This window comes from Enoplosus armatus, chromosome 3 (genome assembly GCF_043641665.1).
Source record: "Enoplosus armatus isolate fEnoArm2 chromosome 3, fEnoArm2.hap1, whole genome shotgun sequence".
In the NCBI taxonomy this organism is placed as follows: domain Eukaryota; kingdom Metazoa; phylum Chordata; class Actinopteri; order Centrarchiformes; family Enoplosidae; genus Enoplosus; species Enoplosus armatus.
In genome coordinates, this window is record NC_092182.1 from 7,357,044 (window position 1) to 7,373,908 (window position 16,865).

The window sequence follows — 16,865 nt, forward strand, 5'->3', positions numbered from 1 at the left end:
TAACATGGCATTGAAGTGTCTAATAAAATCCCATTTTGCTATTACTGTGAGTGTTTGGCCTGTTTTTCTTGCCTGTGTAAACAGAATCACACACAGCTGAGTTAGCATTCAGCGCTGCTCACGAGTCACAGTGGTTATGGAGAAGCCATCAATGCAAATGGAGCGTGCACAAAGACATGAGACCCAGGGACCTTGATCTTCAAAGCAGTGAAGTAGCCTGTGCCTGGACCACAAACACACACACACACACAGCTAATCTTCCAACCAGGAATGTGTCCTGGCTCCCTGAAGCTCCAAAGACAGCAGGCATATTTTTTTTCCTTCTGCGGGCTGTTTAAAATATTTGCTATTGAGTCGGGGCTGACTGAGGGTCAGTAGCTGGCCAGAATGTGCATTCCAGATGGATGTTTGTCACCGGATGATTGACATGCCCCCGGCCGTGTCCTCCACCAATCACACGCCGACCATTGTTGTCCAACAGCCTAGTGACAAGCAGCATGACAAACACTCCCACCTGTGAGGCCATCCGTCTCCCACTGCCCCTGACAAGACTTCATTTTTACCTCCGCAGTGGCTGCAAGGACAGCACTGAGCTAATTCACTGCACACCAGAAGGGAAAACATAGATACTGTGGCGGACGGTTCCTGCATATGTCATTTAGATGATCCTAAGGAGTTATTTGTTTGTCATGTAATGAGTTGTCTTGGATGACTGTGTGCTCTTATTTTGAAAAAGAGGAACATGTGGAAACCATCAGTCGTACAACTGGCTGATGCAGAAGAAGGCATCTTTTTACTGCGACTACACAGGAGAACAAGAGAAATCCACTAATTCAGTACATAATAAATACGTTTAATTCCAACCTTTGCTGCGCCGCAGACCGACACAGTTATACAATTATTAATCAGCTTTTTTCCCCCCACAGATTCATATCATGTGTAAGGCCAGGTGCAGTTACATCTGTAGTTCATGATCTATCGTCTGAACTACAGATATTTGAATGGCCGGTTTAGACAAAACAAAAACATATTTTCCCCACTTACTCCCACGTGATCTTGACATGCACATCATTTGGTCTCAGCAGCTGATATTGCAGAAACTTGGAAAATAGAATCAAAACCATCTGCGCTGCTAGATATCAATGAGTAAGTGGGAAAATATGTTTTTTTTTGTGATTTGGGTGAACCTCTACTACTTATTCTACAATGAAAGCACATTTTATTGATTTTATTATTATCTGACAAACCTCGGCCAAAATAAAACAGCATGTTTACTGCTTTTCTTTGTTAAATGTCTCTTTTTCTACGTTAAAGTCGCAGTGCTTTTTAAAAGATTTTAAAAAGATCATTTGTACATTTTGGGAAACACACATTCATTTTCTTGCCCAGATTTAAATGAGGCGATCGATACCACTCTCATATCTGTGAGGTGAATATGTAGCTACAGCCAGCAGCCTGTTAGTTTAGCTTAGCATAAAGACTGGAAACGGGGGAAACAGCTAGCCTGGCTCTGTTCAACTGTAACAAAATCCACCTACCAGCACCTCTAAAGGTTGCTAACTAACATGTTAAATCTCATTTGACACCTTGAAGTCTCCACTGGTTGCCTCACGATGATGACAAGACTCAAGGAAGTCCCTGTGTGTTAATTAATGAGCTTCGGAGGTGCTTGTAGATGGATTTTGTTCCCGTTAAGCAGAGCCAGGCTGGCTGTTTCCCCCTGCTTCCAGTCTTCATGCTAAGCTAGCAGGATGCTGACTGTAGTTACAGACATATCTGAGAGTGGTATCAATCTTCTCATCTAACTCATTTTTAACCATATACAACTCTTTGCAGTGAAAAACCAAACAATCTTAACTTACTCATTATCTTGGGTGGAGGAATGAAAAACTACAGCTAATTATGCAACACCATTGCTCTATTATTGTGATTTTAAAAAGGTTGGTTTTTATCAAACTAACTCTGAATACCCCTGCACTCTCACAGGTTTGAGATAAAGGAATTACTCCTTACAGACGCTTTTGGACAAGAGCTCCAAATACAAATAAAGTCAACTTCTGAACTTAAATAAATCACGTGTATGTCAAATCAACCAACCATCCAATCAAGCTAACTTCATGTGAGACAAACAAAGAGGTTTTGTAAAAGAATGAAACACAATAAGATAAAGTATGAAAAACTACTAGATCACCTTTTCCATAAAAATATCTCACACCCCAAACTAATACAAAAGCTGGTGCTTTGTGACACCCGAGGCACCTAATAAAACCAAAGCCTTGTTAATTTAACAAAGTGTTTTATTGTTGTGGCCGTCTTCAGTATGAAATGAAAGCTCTTGCAGGTGGATGAGCTCAGTTGTGCTCCAGTGGGAATGTAACAATGGAGAGATATTACTGTGTCTCTCCCCGGTGGGTCTTTAACACAGGTGGCCTGGCTTAGCAAGAGAGAAAGATGTGGATGAAACACTGAAATGATCATGAAACCATGTGGAGGAAGGACGCTGCACACAAAGGAATCACCAAACCTCACTCAAAGCATAAAAAGAGACAGTCTTTAATACCACAATTCACTGATTCACACACACACACACACACACACACACACATTAAACAGTAAAGATGCTTCATTGCTAGTCCTGTGTGACTGGGTGTGGCTTCATTTCACCACACCGCTGGTGCTCTTACAGAAGTGTGAGCTCAGGCTGTTAAACTCATTCCTCAGGGCACTGATGAGCAGGAATGCAGCACCCTGGGTAATACGATCAAGCCCGTGGATGACTGCCCCCCCCCCCTCCGGAGCACCAGGTGTTCGTCGCTTCTCAGGGGGCCCCCCAGCAGCGTGGAGGTGCAGGGAGGGCCTCCGGGGGAAGGGGGCAAGGGTGCTACTTCCAGAGACGCTTTCCCCCTGCTGCTGCTGCTGCTGCTGCTCCACCAGGTCGGGGTGACAGTCACAGAGGAGGTGCTCCTATAGCACAGTGCGGCGGATCTTCTCATAGGCTCCCAGGAAGATGAAGCCTCCCACACTGATGAAGGTCACCCTCGGTATGCTGCCCGCAAACAGACTGCAGAAAAGGACGAGAGCGAGCCACACATGCTATGAATTTTGAAACTGAATACATATCATCATCACTTTTGCTTCCTGTACTACAACTAAGGACACATTGGGTGAATCTGCACACTTTCATTACACCTGCTTTATTCTTCCCCTCTGATCCTGGACGTTTGCAGAAGCTCCGCAGTCTCCACAGTTTGTCTGCTGCAGCTTTAATCATCATGAAGGAATCCTGTGAGCAGAGCTGAGTGTGTCAGGTGTCCCTCCACTGATCGACTGTATCTGGGAGTGATTTACGGCGCCTTCGTGGAAGCAGGGCCTCGTGCCCGGGCACAGAGGGTCCGTGGGAGCGGCTCAGACGTGGGGCCTTGTTGGTGGAGCCACTTTTAAAGAGTGCATGGGGCCCGGGTTACAGTGACTGAGGCCCAACGAGACGCTGTTGACGTTGCGGGGGTCAGAGGATGTGATGAGCCATGAGAGAGCGCCTGTCTCTCAAGAACCCCCCCCTCCCCACTACACACAGCTGTTTTTGGGATTAGGCTTCAAGCCCCCACCCCAGGGCCTCCCTGGACCTCTCACCCACCCCAACATCTTTCTCCCTCTCCGAGCGTGACTGATAGCCGGATGACATCCACACATGTCCCTCTGCTATCCATCCATCCATTTCTCTCCGTCTCTCCGTCCAGCGACGGCCCCCTCAGCTGGCTCAGTAGTTCGGGGATTTCTCCTGCGTCTCCTTTTCTTGCTGCGTCATCCACTTCTCAGACGCAAGCTGCTCACTCAGTCCCGTCTGTTCATCTGCATTTTCGTGTCTCTCTCTCCTTTTATTTTCCCCCATTTCTCTCTGCCTGTCTCTCTCTCTCGCCGTGTATTTGCCTACCAACACCTTCCGTCTGCCAATACGCCCCCACGCTCACATGGTCTGGCCCCATCAGAGCCAGATGTAATGGATGAAGAGTACTGTGTGTATGTGTGTGTGTGTGTGTGTGTGTGTGTGTGTGTGTGTGTGTGTGTGTGTGTGAGAGTGTGAGGAGAAATGTCTGCGCACACACACAATGTCTGTCTGCATTCATCATCTGCGGGGTTGTGTGTGTGTTGGGTTGTTTCTGTCCATTTGAATTTTTAGGAAAACTTTTGAAATATCACAGGTTTGGTTTCTGTCAGCTGTGCTCGAGCAGATACTGCAGAGGCACGGCAGACATTTTGACTTGTCATGGTAGGAAAATCACAGGTGTTGCGATGGCCCCACTATTCAAATGTCCCAGTGAGCCATGACAGTGTGCCAACATACCAGGACCCTGAAACTGAAGGAGTTAAATGGCATTCAGCCATCATTAATTTTACTATTTATATATTTTTTTCGACTGTCATCAGTCATGTCAAAATGTCTTCTTCCAAGTTTGATCAAGTTTCCTACGTATCAAGTCTAATTTCAAGAGAGCCTGTTGGGCTTTTTTTATGACATCATCAGGGTTACCTCGGCCTGTGCTTGGAGGAGGGAGTGTCTAATGCAACTGGGCTGCACTATGGGAAATGTAGGATCCTGGGTTTCTGGAGTTGAACCAAACTAGGAAGTAAAAGTCAGGGTATCTCGGCCTTCTGCAGCTTCGATTTTCAACACTCTTTTCTTTAATCTGTCATTCGCGAGGCTCCCAACGTTGTGGAGTCATAGAGTCCATGATCTTTTGCATTTACTTTTCTCCTGCAAATCAAGAAAGAAGTTGACATTGCTCCAGAAAAAAGCTGGTAAGTGGACATTGAGTTAAAGGTCAAGAACTTTCACCCTCAACTTCTAAGCCAACACGGACAAGAAGTCATAAAAGTGCTCAGTAAAATAGACTCTTCTGGTGTGAGACATGGTTCAAGTGGCCCTTGAGTAAAAACAGTCCATGAGCTGTAGTTCTTTTAGTGCCCTACATTAAGCCACTGTTTCTGGACACTTAAAGGCTAATTTGGGTATTTTTAAGCCTGGGCCTGCTTTACATACACTGCTCATAAAAATTAAAGGAACACTTTTTAATCAGAGTATATCATCAAGTTAATTAAACTTCTGGGATATTGATCTGGTCAGTTAAGTAGCAGATGGGGTTATTAATCAGTGTCAGCTGCTTTGGTGTTAATGAAATTAACAACAGGTGCACTAGAGGGGCAACAATGAGACGACCCCCAAAACAGGAATGGTTTTCCAGGTGGAGGCCACTGACATTTTTTCCCTCCTCATCTTTTCTGACTGTTTTTCACTAGTTTTGCATTTGGCTAGGGTCAGTGTCACTTACTGGTAGCATGAGGTGACACCTGGACCCTACAGAGGTCGCACAGGCAGTCCAACTCCTCCAGGATGGCACATCAATACGTGCCATTGCCAGAAGGTTTGCTGGGTCTCCCAGCACAGTCTCAAGAGCATGGAGGAGATTCCAGGAGACAGGCAGTTACTCTAGGAGAGCTGGACAGGGCCGTAGAAGGTCCTTAACCCATCAGCAGGACCGGTATCTGCTCCTTTGTGCAAGGAGGAACAGGATGAGCACTGCCAGAGCCCTACAAAATGACCTCCAGCAGGCCACTGGTGTGAATGTCTCTGACCAAACAATCAGAAACAGACTTCATGAGGGTGGCCTGAGGGCCCGACGTCCTCTAGTGGACCCTGTGCTCACTGCCCGGCACTGTGGAGCTCGATTGGCATTTGCCATAGAACACCAGAATTGGCAGGTCCGCCACTGGCACCCTGTGCTTTTCACAGATGAGAGCAGGTTCACCCTGAGCACATGTGACAGACGTGAAAGGGTCTGGAGAAGCTGTGGAGAACGTTATGCTGCCTGTAACATCATTCAGCATGACCCGTTTGGTGGTGGCTCAGCGATGGTCTGGGGAGGCATATCCATGGAGGGACGCACAGACCTCTACAGGCTGCACAACGGCACCCTGACTGCCATTAGGTATCGGGAGGAAATCCTTGGACCCATTGTCAGACCCTACGCTGGTGCAGTGGGTCCTGGGTTCCTCCTGGTGCACGACAATTTTTTGGAGCAGTGTATTTTGGGGTCTAATTGACAAAAAATGTTTTGAAATTGGTCCAGGAGATTGCCTCAGTCGGCTGTAAAACGGGCTAAAAGTGCTTGTTTTTGACAGTGACAGGCTCAGGTTGTAATTGACAACATCATGTTATGGATCCATTCAGAGATATACCTTTTTATTAAAGAGTAAGATCCTTCTTGTTTAACCAGAAACAGAAGTCTCACTCTGAAATCTCATGAGAGGTGAGTTGTTGCAGTAACACGACGATGGAAACGTGAGTCATCTTGCTCTTGTAAGATTTGGGTCACAAACAGACTCGCTGCTCGTACATCACTTTTAGTCAACTGCAAAGCTGTACAAGGTGCCAAGCTTGTCAGGGATCTCCCAGCCATCCCAACCATTCACATAACTCCACGTTTCAGAATGTCCCAGCCCAGACCAGCGAAGGGTTAGCCGTGCCGTGGTTGGGCTGGGTGAGTGTGTGAGACACTAAGAGAGTGTATGTGTGAGAGAGTTTGTGTGAGCACGGACTGGTGTAAACGCTCCAAATAAACGTGGAGACATTAGTCAGAGGTCCTGCCCTTCAGGGTGCTCTATCCATCTCAATACAGCTTTCTATCACCATCTGATGAAACATAAGCCTCAAGCAAGTACTTAGTATTACTTCTACATCAGTATTACCTACGATCCAAAGACAATAACTCGTACACCTCACAGCTAAACAACAACACAGCAGACACAAAAAGTCCTGACATGTTCCGCTCTGTCTTCTCATGTGATGGGCCTGGTTGCCAGCAGTGTGAGGAATGAACTAATTTTAAACTTCAACGCTCTTGTTTTGTCTCAGCTCTTGACTACTGTTACATTTCCTGTCTGGGATCAGGCCCACCTGTGGACGCCGAGACGTCAGAGCAGAGCCGGAGCTCCAATATTCCCCCTCGGCTCCCCCGGGTGCCCTGACTCACTCTGACATCACGGCCTGGCCAGCCGCTGAGAGCTGTCATCCCCCGATTGTCGGCCAATCAGCTCTCCTGAGGAATCAGACTAAATATAGTTTCAAGGCACGACGGGAAGAACGTCGAGTACAGAACAGTGGTGAACTCTTGGCTGCAGGTTAGAAAAATGCTGGTCCTCTTGAAGAATCTTCAAATGCATGTGTGAGCACATTTCTGCAGGAACAATGCTGAGGTAATAATAAATCAAGTTTCAAGTCTAAAAAACTACCCATGAATTGATCCTACTATCAGCCAAAGCCTTATGTAGCTTATTCCTCCGTGCCATAGAAGTCCAACACATTAGTGAGCCACATTGTTGCACTGGGTGACATGTTCCTGTATTACGACTAACATGGGCACTGTAGTTTGTTTTGGCTGCTGCTGTGAAAATCCACCAGTGCACTGAATCCATGGCTGAAAATAGTCCCCATCAATTTGCTAAAAACTACAGTGCCCAGCTGTTTAGGAGCTTATGGGATTTGTTGACGATAACAAAAATATAGAACATCACCAGGCTTCTCGTTTACCTGTGAAGCCTCAAATCCATTGAACAAATGTTTAGAATGAATTCCCTCTTTAATATGAAATCTGTGCCATAAGGCCTATGGCTGGGAATAGATCAATATGGATTCCGCAATAAAGAAAAGCTTTCCTCCAGTAGCAGTGGTGTGAAACTACAGAATGTAATTTAATGTCCAATTCCATCAATTTTCTCAAAGTGTATTTGTGAATTAATATTTATTGTTTACTGTTGTTTATTCAAATTGTTTGTAGGAGACTTTTCCTTGCTCCCATGACGACAAACAGGCTTCATTGCCTTGCACAATGAAAGTATATGAATGGATTCAATCTTCCCAGAAACACTTTATAAAGCAGAAACACTCCACTAGGGGACCATCTGGATCTCACAGACAGGTTGGCAGGAAAAAGCTGCTCATCACTGCGTCATCAGTGTGCAGAGTCAGTTATAGACGCCTATATGACACCTACAATCACATTTATATACTATAATGTGATTTGATTTATACCGGGTAGATGCTCAAACTGCTCTACTTTATTTCTTACGGTGGAGAACAAAGACTCCTGATGTCATAAAAGGACAATTAAGGTTCACCACAAACTTCCAGAGCCTCTGCTTTGTTGTGTGTATGTAGTGCAAACATGTCATTTGTTTACATTTCTTCCATTTTGGTTTACATAAAAGGCACAAAGCAGACGCAGCCTGGAGGACGTGTTGCTTATTAGTCTTTGTTTTGACATGACTCCTGGTGCAGTCTGGTTGATCTGCAGGTTACTGGGGGAGGCCAGCGTGAGCTCCAGCGCTCTCTCTGCTAACCCGGGGTCTCTGGGGCACGGCACACACATGGAAGCACTTTAGAGCTTCACTACACTGCAATTGGGCCTATTACCATAATTACAGCTTTAAAGCCCCAGCAATTTGTATCAGGCATGCACCAGCGCAACCACCAGGCCTTTGGCCCTGCGGAGCCCCCCCCCTTTCCTTTCTACACACTCTCCTTTGTCTCTGCATTTCATTCTCTCCTCTCATTCTCTTAGTTACTCTCATTCTCCACCTTCTCTGGTTATATCAGGGGAGTGTAAGGATTTTTCAGGAGTTCACTGTATCTCAGAGCTCATGGTGCATGTTCCCCAGGCTTCACAATACGAGCAAGCTTTACAGCTGGCCCCAGAAGATAGTTGGAGGAGATAGAGAAGGAGAGAAAGAGAGGAAAACGATCCGTGTGGTGCAGAGGTGGAGGACTGGCATCAAAGAGCTCCCCTGTACATTACCATTGGTTACTGTTGCAGCTGGGAGAGACTGGGATTTAGGCTTTTCCACAGGGGCCGCCAACTATCACCTCATGGAGCTCGTGCAGTAGTCTCAAACATGATCTTTATTAGAATCGAAGGCTGGGTTATTACTGATGTTCGAGAGCAGTTTGTAGGGAATCACCCGTGGCTCGTATTAAACACAAAGCTGAAATGTAATTTCTCACTGATTAGATTCCAGCACTGCAGCACTACACAAACAAACAATAACACAGTGGTTTGTGTTTGTGAGAGGGAGGAAGGGAGATGTCCCACTGGTGTTTGGCCCAGTCCCAGACCAAATCTGCTATGAGCATTAAGCCGAGGTGCATCCTAACTAAATGATGGCGGCTTGTACACAAGCAGGCCTATTATTCACCGCGGCTGAGGAGTTGTTTTAGTGCTGGCAGTCCTCTGCGGCCCCATTAGACCTGGCCTTTTTGTCCACTGCGCATTATAAACACATCAAAACACTCAAATAAACCCTTCCACTTGGCCCCCGTAACACCTCAATCAATAGGGCGGTACGGCAAGTCGGCGGGAAAAAAAGCTTTTATGCATCTCATTTTTCAGCTGCGGCTGTAAATTCACGCCCCCCCCGGAGAAGTGGCTCTATCGTCAAACTTGATTACTCGAGGGACCAGGCCGAGCTAAATCAAATCATGTAAAATAAGAGGTTTTTAAACGGGCTGGGATAAAACGGTTTGTGTGAAGAGGCTGTTGGGGTTTGAAACAATCACGATGGCACACACTCACCCTGTGAGGCCTCGGCTCTTCCACACGTCGTAGAGCACCAGCGGGATGTTGCCGCTCGCTGTGGTCGACCCGGCCTACAGAGAGAGAGGGAGGGGGGGGACAAAATAGAGGTGTGATGATGGATGGATCGTCTCCTTCACTTCCTGCTCCTCCAAACGGACACCCTGTTTAGTCTTCCTCAGCTGAGCTTCCTTCAGCTCCCCCCCTCCCCTCCTCTCATTCCTCCATTCCTCCTCATGGACAGCTGTGTCAGCGAAGGTGACACCTCCAACACCCGCCCAGCCATTTGCCCACCCAAAAGCACACTCAACAAGTTCTCCTCGTCTCCCTCCACACCCATCAGTCTGGAACTTGTATTTACACAATACGGCTTAGCCAGCCAGAGAGTTTCTAATCCGTCACTGCGGAGTGGCGGAGGGGTACGAGAGCTGCAGGATAGGGCCAGGCGGGGTTAAGTGAGGGTGGGTGGTGGCAGCCCAGAGGAGACAGACACAGTAGGGGAGGGAGTGCAGGCAGGAGGAGTAATGTGTGGAGGTGCATGCACGCCAGTCCACGCCTCAGCTCACTGAGCATGTAGGAAACAGTTTGTGCGGCGTTCGCTGTAAATTGTGACTCCCAGATTTGCTGGAACGAGAGGAAGATTCCCGCATTTTATTCATGTGAGGATGGGGGAAAAAACCCACCCCTATTTCTCGTGTTTCTGTTGGAGACAGGTGGCTGAGAAATGACTCTCTCTCTCTCGTCCTCTGACAAGTTTTCTTTTCCTTTACCGCTGTGGAATGGAGGAAAAGGGTGTCCAAAACACACACACACACACACACACACACACACACACACACACACACACACACACACACACACACACACACACACACACACACACACACACACACACAGTCTCTGTGTAACTTCTGCTGACATACAAAAATATCTTCATGCAGTTGAATCTATAAGTTTCTCCAGCTTAGGTTGGCTTGCTGCTTTGTTATCTGAGTTTCTTACAATCATGTTCTCTAGCATCTCCACATGCTTCATCCAGTGAAATGAATGACAGTGACGACTGTTGGAACAAGGTGTCAGGCCGTACCAGCCTGACATTGGCTCCTGTGTTGGTTCCAGTGGAGGGTAGCGAACATGACATTGATGGCAGCGGTGTGGTGCACTGGCAGGAAAACACGCCAGGCTCAGAGAGAAGAGCGGCGTTGTACAGTAGCAGCGTAGGAGGCGTGCAGCAGCAGCATGGTGGTGTGCCAGGCATGTTGCCAGCGCTGCAGCCAGGGCGGTGTGGCAGGAGTCCTGCCCTGGTGGGGCTTCACGGGTCCAGCTGTGCCCTGGACGTGCGCCCGCGGCAGCCTCGTCTGCGCCAGGATGCCTACTGTACAACACGGCTCTTTCATTCTGCCTGCCGTAGAGAAGAAACAACCTTCTCCTCTGCTGCCGTGGGACGGAAACTAATGTGACAAGTTCCAACACCCACATTTCCTCCCCTCCGTCCGATCCAAAACCGTCCATACCCATCAACAGCAGCCCTGCTCTCTCCTGGTCTCTGTTTCACTCTCCTGCCTGGACTTGTCATCCTCTGCTGCTGTGGGAGTTCAACTAAACCAAACTTAAGTCTGTAGCGATGTAAAAAACTGACATTTTGTGAGATCTGATGTGCTGTTTTAATATCTTTTCTGGCGTCATAACTTACCCAAAACACGTTTTAGTACATTTCTATTAGAGCTGAAACATAAAACTGAATAGCTATTTTGATAATCGATGAATCATTTACAAGACAAAATGCCAAACATTTGCTGGTTCCAGCTTTTCAGTTATGGGGATTTTCTGCTTTTCTTTGTCACATGTGATCATAAACTCAATATCTTTGGATTTCATGCTGTCGGTTGATAAAAACAAGACATTTGATGTTGTCACCTTGGGCTTTAGGAAATTGTGATGGGCGTTTTTTCCCTATTTGCTGACATTTTCGAGACTAAACGATGAATCATTAATTGAGAAAGCAGATTAATCGAAAATGAAAATAGTTGCAGCCCTAATTTGTCATACCAGCTGAGTCAAATAAGAATGGACTCGACAAATTAACATGGTTCTGCTTTTGTTAATAACAAAAGAAAAAACCCTAAAAGCTGGTGTACAAAGGATACTTCATAGTCCTGCCGTGTCTATTTGATGATATATTTTTCACTTTTAAAAAAAGTAAACATGGATTGTAAATGATCACATTTAAAAAAGGAAAAACCTTACAAACTACTAAATTATTCCACTGAATAAAATGATGACAGTAGAGGCTGCATTCCAGTTTTACCTGTGGTGCCTTTAGTGAATCAAAAACTTGGCCTTATAAAGTTATAACCGCACAGGCCAAGTCCTTTGCTGGTGGTAAATTACAGCAGCTGCATTTCAAATAATGTTTACAGGAAGCTTTTGTACCGAACTGTTCCACCTACAGCCAACGGCTTCTCGCAAGAGATCAAGACTGTCAGAGTGTTTTGTTAATTCCAGTATCTCATTAGTTAGGATGGGGGGTGGGGGGGGGGAATGGTACACTGTGTCTTCTCCAAGGACAGCCTTTGTGTGTGTGTGATTGTGGGGGGGCTGATTGGGGTAACTCTGAACTCACTACCCTTTCCACACACACACACACACACACACACACACATACACACAAGACATAGTGAGGGAAGCCAGGCATACAGTTAGAGCGAGCCAGAAGTGAAAGAGGAGGTGGAGAGAGGGAGGAAGAGGAGGGACACCGCTACAGTGAGAGAGGGAGAGACTGTTTGAGAGGACGGACAGAGTAGAGGAGTTAACAGGAGGGACACTGGCCTTCTGGTTCACCTCTCAGTGACAAGCAGCCTTGAGATGGAAATTCCTCTGGAGCAGCAACAAGTCCTCACTCTAACACTAACCATGCACACAAACATGTCTTCCCGACACTGTCCATAGTCCGGATCAGATGATGGATGTGTGTGTACGTCTCCTCACTACTGTCCCAGTGCTACCTCGGCCCACTCCGTCCCGTTTGCTGACACTGTTGAAATTTGCTCAGTCTGCAGGCCCCCGCTCAGCTCTCTGCCTGCGAGGCATCACCTGACAGCAGTGTTTAAAAGTCTCTGCCAGAGGAGGTGGTGCGCTCTGTGTGTGTGTGTGTGTGTGTGTGTGTGTGTTTGAGTGTGTATACCTTTGCGAGCATGATCCTGGTCTTCGCCACATCAAGAGGAGTGGTAACAAATGCCGCTACTGCACCTACAAAAGACACATGTTTAGTAAAGTGCCAACATAAAAGGCTCTCTCTCTGCTCTCAGAACAGCCTTTTAATATTAAACATAAACCCATAAAAACGTCCAATTACTTAACCACAGATACAGTAACGTATTAATTCAGCAATAAACAGTGGAACTCTTGGCCCTCTGCTCCATTAAGTTCATAAAAATGATAATATTCCCCATCCGAGACCTTCCCTGTTATTAGACCACAAAAACCAGACAGACACACTTCTGTTCCCACCGCCCGCCTCCTGCCTCATCCAACACACACCTTTCACTGAGCTACACACACACACGCACTCCGTTTTCTAACATACAACATACACACACACACACACACCTAGTTGTACACACAAGCATGAAAAAAGACACACATTCAGACGCACATAAACTCACATAAACTCACACACACACACACACACACACACACACACACACACACACACACACACACACACACACACACTGAGTTTTATAGAGCAGTTACACCCCAACTTCCATCCAAGTTGGAAGCTGTGTGGGCGGCGCGATCCAGAGGTGTCCCCACTGAGCCGCAGTGTGAGTCAAAGTGAGAAAGTGAGTGTGTGTCACTCTGCCACAAACATAGCAACTGTTCCCGGTAAACATATCCATATGGGCCACCGCAGAGCAACGTGACTGTAAGTGAGCTGAGGATACAGGAAGGCATTACGATCAGTGTGGTGTAACACACCGTTACGTTTTACTAGTTAACGCTGGCTGATTATAAGAGATTTTAATGATTTTTTTTCCTACTCGGGTGGTTAAAACTTCAGCGAGGATAAAAAGACACAGCCCTCATACTGTAGCCTGTTTTGTAATATTCTTGGAGAGCAGTAAATGGATGCATTATCCTGATAAACCTTACGCATGGAGGGCTGAATTGGAGGATCTAAATTTGGCTGGAAGAAGCATGTGATGTGATGAAGGTTAGACCCCGAATCAGACGGTGACGTCATCTCGTCTCCGGCTGGACAGTTTTTTTTTCTCTCTGCGGTTCACACGGGGTCAAGTCCACCGTAAGTCAGTGCAGGGTGCTCGTGGAGATATTCAGGACGATTAAACGCGCCTGTGTGAGCATTTCCAGTGTCAAGCTGATTATGTATGAGTGAAAGACAGAGTGTGAAGCGCGATGTAACGGGAAGTGACTGAAACTTGAGGATCCCTCTTGGACAGCAGCTCGGTCGCAGAGGGACGTGAACTTGATTCCTGCCCTGGACCCATGCCCCACCCTCCCATACGAACACCCCACCCCCTTCTCTCCTCCTTTTGGCTCAGATTGCCCTATATCCTCCCAATTGCATATTTTTCAATCCTCTTCTTATATAGCTGGATACGTCTGATTACTTTGAGCTGGATACTAATACTACACATCTGCATATGTCGATATTTATCAATATTCAATGCATCCAAAACTCAAAACACTGCATGTCTCAGTCTGCCACCCACTCCTTCACTTCTCCTGTCTCGTCCTTCTCTTATTCTGTTCTGACTTCTTCCCCTCTTTCACCTCTTCTTCCCAGCATGGACTGAGTCCAGGCGGGGTGGCGCAGGGCTACGTCTCAGCTCCTCGGGGTGCTGTTTCCTCATCCCCCTCTTCTCTCCTTCACCTCCATCTCCATTTCCCCATCGCCCCAAGAGCAGCCAAACTCAATCTTCCTGTCCTGTCTGGCACGTTGTAGCGTCGCAAGAGTTATGGACTGAAAGCTTTAACCGTCCAACAACTGCAGACTGCGGAACTGTTCTTCTGAAATATGTGTTTTGATTGTGGTTCTGCTTTTTCATCGCAAAAAAGGTAAAGACTGAGTGGGAAGATAGATGATGTGACACATTTTTTATTCAGCGCTACAATGCTGGAGGTACATGCTATGTTGCTTCATGCCCTGGGGCTTAAATGATTCCCTCTGGTTACAGTGATACTGTACAGCACAAGGAAAGCTGGGTTTTGAGTTGTTGTTTTTTCCAGTTCACTAAATGTAGTGGGTTTTTTTTTTTTTAATCAAATCAGCTCTGTCCTCGCTCTCATATCAAAGCCATGCCTTCGTGTCAGTGCCCTGTCAACTTCAAATACTATGCAGGAAAAGCACAAACAACAGCATCCATACACAATTTCATATAAAACACAAGTTATAAAACATAAGTAAAAAATATACAATGATATACAATAAACTCAGGCTAGAAAGAGGTCAAATTTGATTGAACACAATGCCAACTGAATTAAATGCGTTGCACACCCACACAGGTGTTTTCACTTATTGTGACTGATTAGACCTCAGCTTGAAGTCGGGAGGAGCTATGCTCTGTGATGTCACCATATGAACCAATAAGAATGACTGGTGTAAGAGACGCTGTAACTTGTCCTGCCCTAACAGGAGAGTCAGTGAGATGCTCAGTCTGTGCACACCTCCACAGTTCTGAGAAGAGGTCTAATCAAGCATATTAAGTTCAGACACCTGTGTGGGTTTAACCATGTTTATGCAGAGGCTTTAAAAATCAAACAAGTTCAGGACAGCGCCACAGAAATGCAATTCTTACATGCTTATTCAGAGCCTTTCAGTAACAACTGGTATTAAGTAGACTCTGCAGTATCGTTATTGATTTTTAGGCCTCTAAAGTTGCGGCCTAGATGAAGGTCTAAACTCTTTGTGGATGATCAGGGCAAAAAGTTCGGTTTTTTACATACATAATAATGCCAATAAAATGATTGGCAAATCACCACCTTTGTCAACTATTTTTGTTCACAGTCTAACGCAAACATATCAGATTCAGTAAAAAGTCATTCTTTCTTAAACAGAACACGCACTTCTGGACCTTCTTGCAAATACTGTTCAAATTCGTCTCCAACAAAATTTGTTTTCAATAACAGTGCCAAAGGATTTGTGATCATAAAAGAATGTCCTTATCATTGATAAGAGTGACACTGGGATGTGACCTATATCTTGAGATGGAACTCCTCACATTCAAACACAGAACTATGCTCAAAGTCAACATTTTAAACGTTGACAGTCACTGAATCTCTTTGACTCGAGCTTCTAGCCTCTACCAAGTATTTATCGCTCGTGTTTTACAGTCTGCTTTCATTCTCTCAAGTTGCTGTCTTTTCCTTTCCCCTATTTGTCTTGTTTTTAGTCCACTCCCTTTCCCCTCTTCCACTCCTTTCCTGCCCCTTCATCTCTCCCTCTCTCTCTTAAACCACTTCAGGCCCCAGTGCTCACGAGGTCGCACAGCTGCAGGGGCCCATACCCAGGACCCGGCCCCTCTCATCCCTGCTCTCTCCTCCCTTGGTCGTCAGTCTCTCCCCTGATACTCATCCAGGCTAAGACAGAACCATAAAAGTCTGCTATTGTGTGGTTTTCATTGGCTGAAGGGCTTGAGAACTGTGATAATGAGACCTTTTTAGGACAGCCACGCAGAACCATTGTATTGAGGAGTGCTAATTAAACAATGTAAGAAAGCTATGTTTATGAAAACAATCGCCTGTTCTCATGTCCCTCCATCCATTCTTCCCTACCGTCATTTTTTCTTCTCTGGTCTGCTGTGCAGGTGAGGATGTGATTTACCTTTGTGGAATCTTACAAGAATGTGGCTTTTTTAAAACTTGTCCTGCCCTCCTGGCCATCCATCCATCCATCCATCCTTCCATCCCTCTATCCTCCCTCCTCCCCCCCCTCTCTGTCTCTTTCCCAAAGCAGCAAATAATCCCCTGCACCTGCAAAAGCTCCGCACACTGCAGCCTGCCAAGAGTAGAGCGTGTGACCTTGCCTCCATGACCACAGAGTCTGGGAGAAAGAGAGAGAAATGTCAAGAGAGAGAGAGAGAGAGAGAGAGAGAGAGAGAGAGAGAGAGAGAGAGAGAGAGAGAGAGAGAGGTTGTCGATAGAGGAGGATGATGAAAGAGCGGAAAACAGGAGAAAGTGGGAGGGAGACAAAAAGAGAGAGAGAGAAGACTGTAGTTA

General features: G+C 46.2%; 1 protein-coding gene across 2 annotated transcripts in view; it reads right to left on the reverse strand.

Annotated features, from left to right (window-relative positions):
• Positions 1-2,537: 2,537 nt before the first annotated feature.
• slc25a26 (solute carrier family 25 member 26) overlaps positions 2,538-16,865 on the reverse strand; it is a 51,664-nt gene continuing 37,336 nt past the window's right edge. For both annotated transcript variants that reach the window (XM_070903011.1, XM_070903010.1), the window contains 4 exons: positions 16,620-16,689; positions 12,808-12,872; positions 9,624-9,697; positions 2,538-3,061 (listed from right to left, as the gene is read on the reverse strand). In XM_070903011.1, coding sequence (XP_070759112.1) covers positions 2,965-3,061; positions 9,624-9,697; positions 12,808-12,872; positions 16,620-16,689 — 306 coding nt within the window. In that variant the 3' untranslated portion in view covers positions 2,538-2,964. The remainder of the gene's footprint in view (positions 3,062-9,623; positions 9,698-12,807; positions 12,873-16,619; positions 16,690-16,865) is intronic.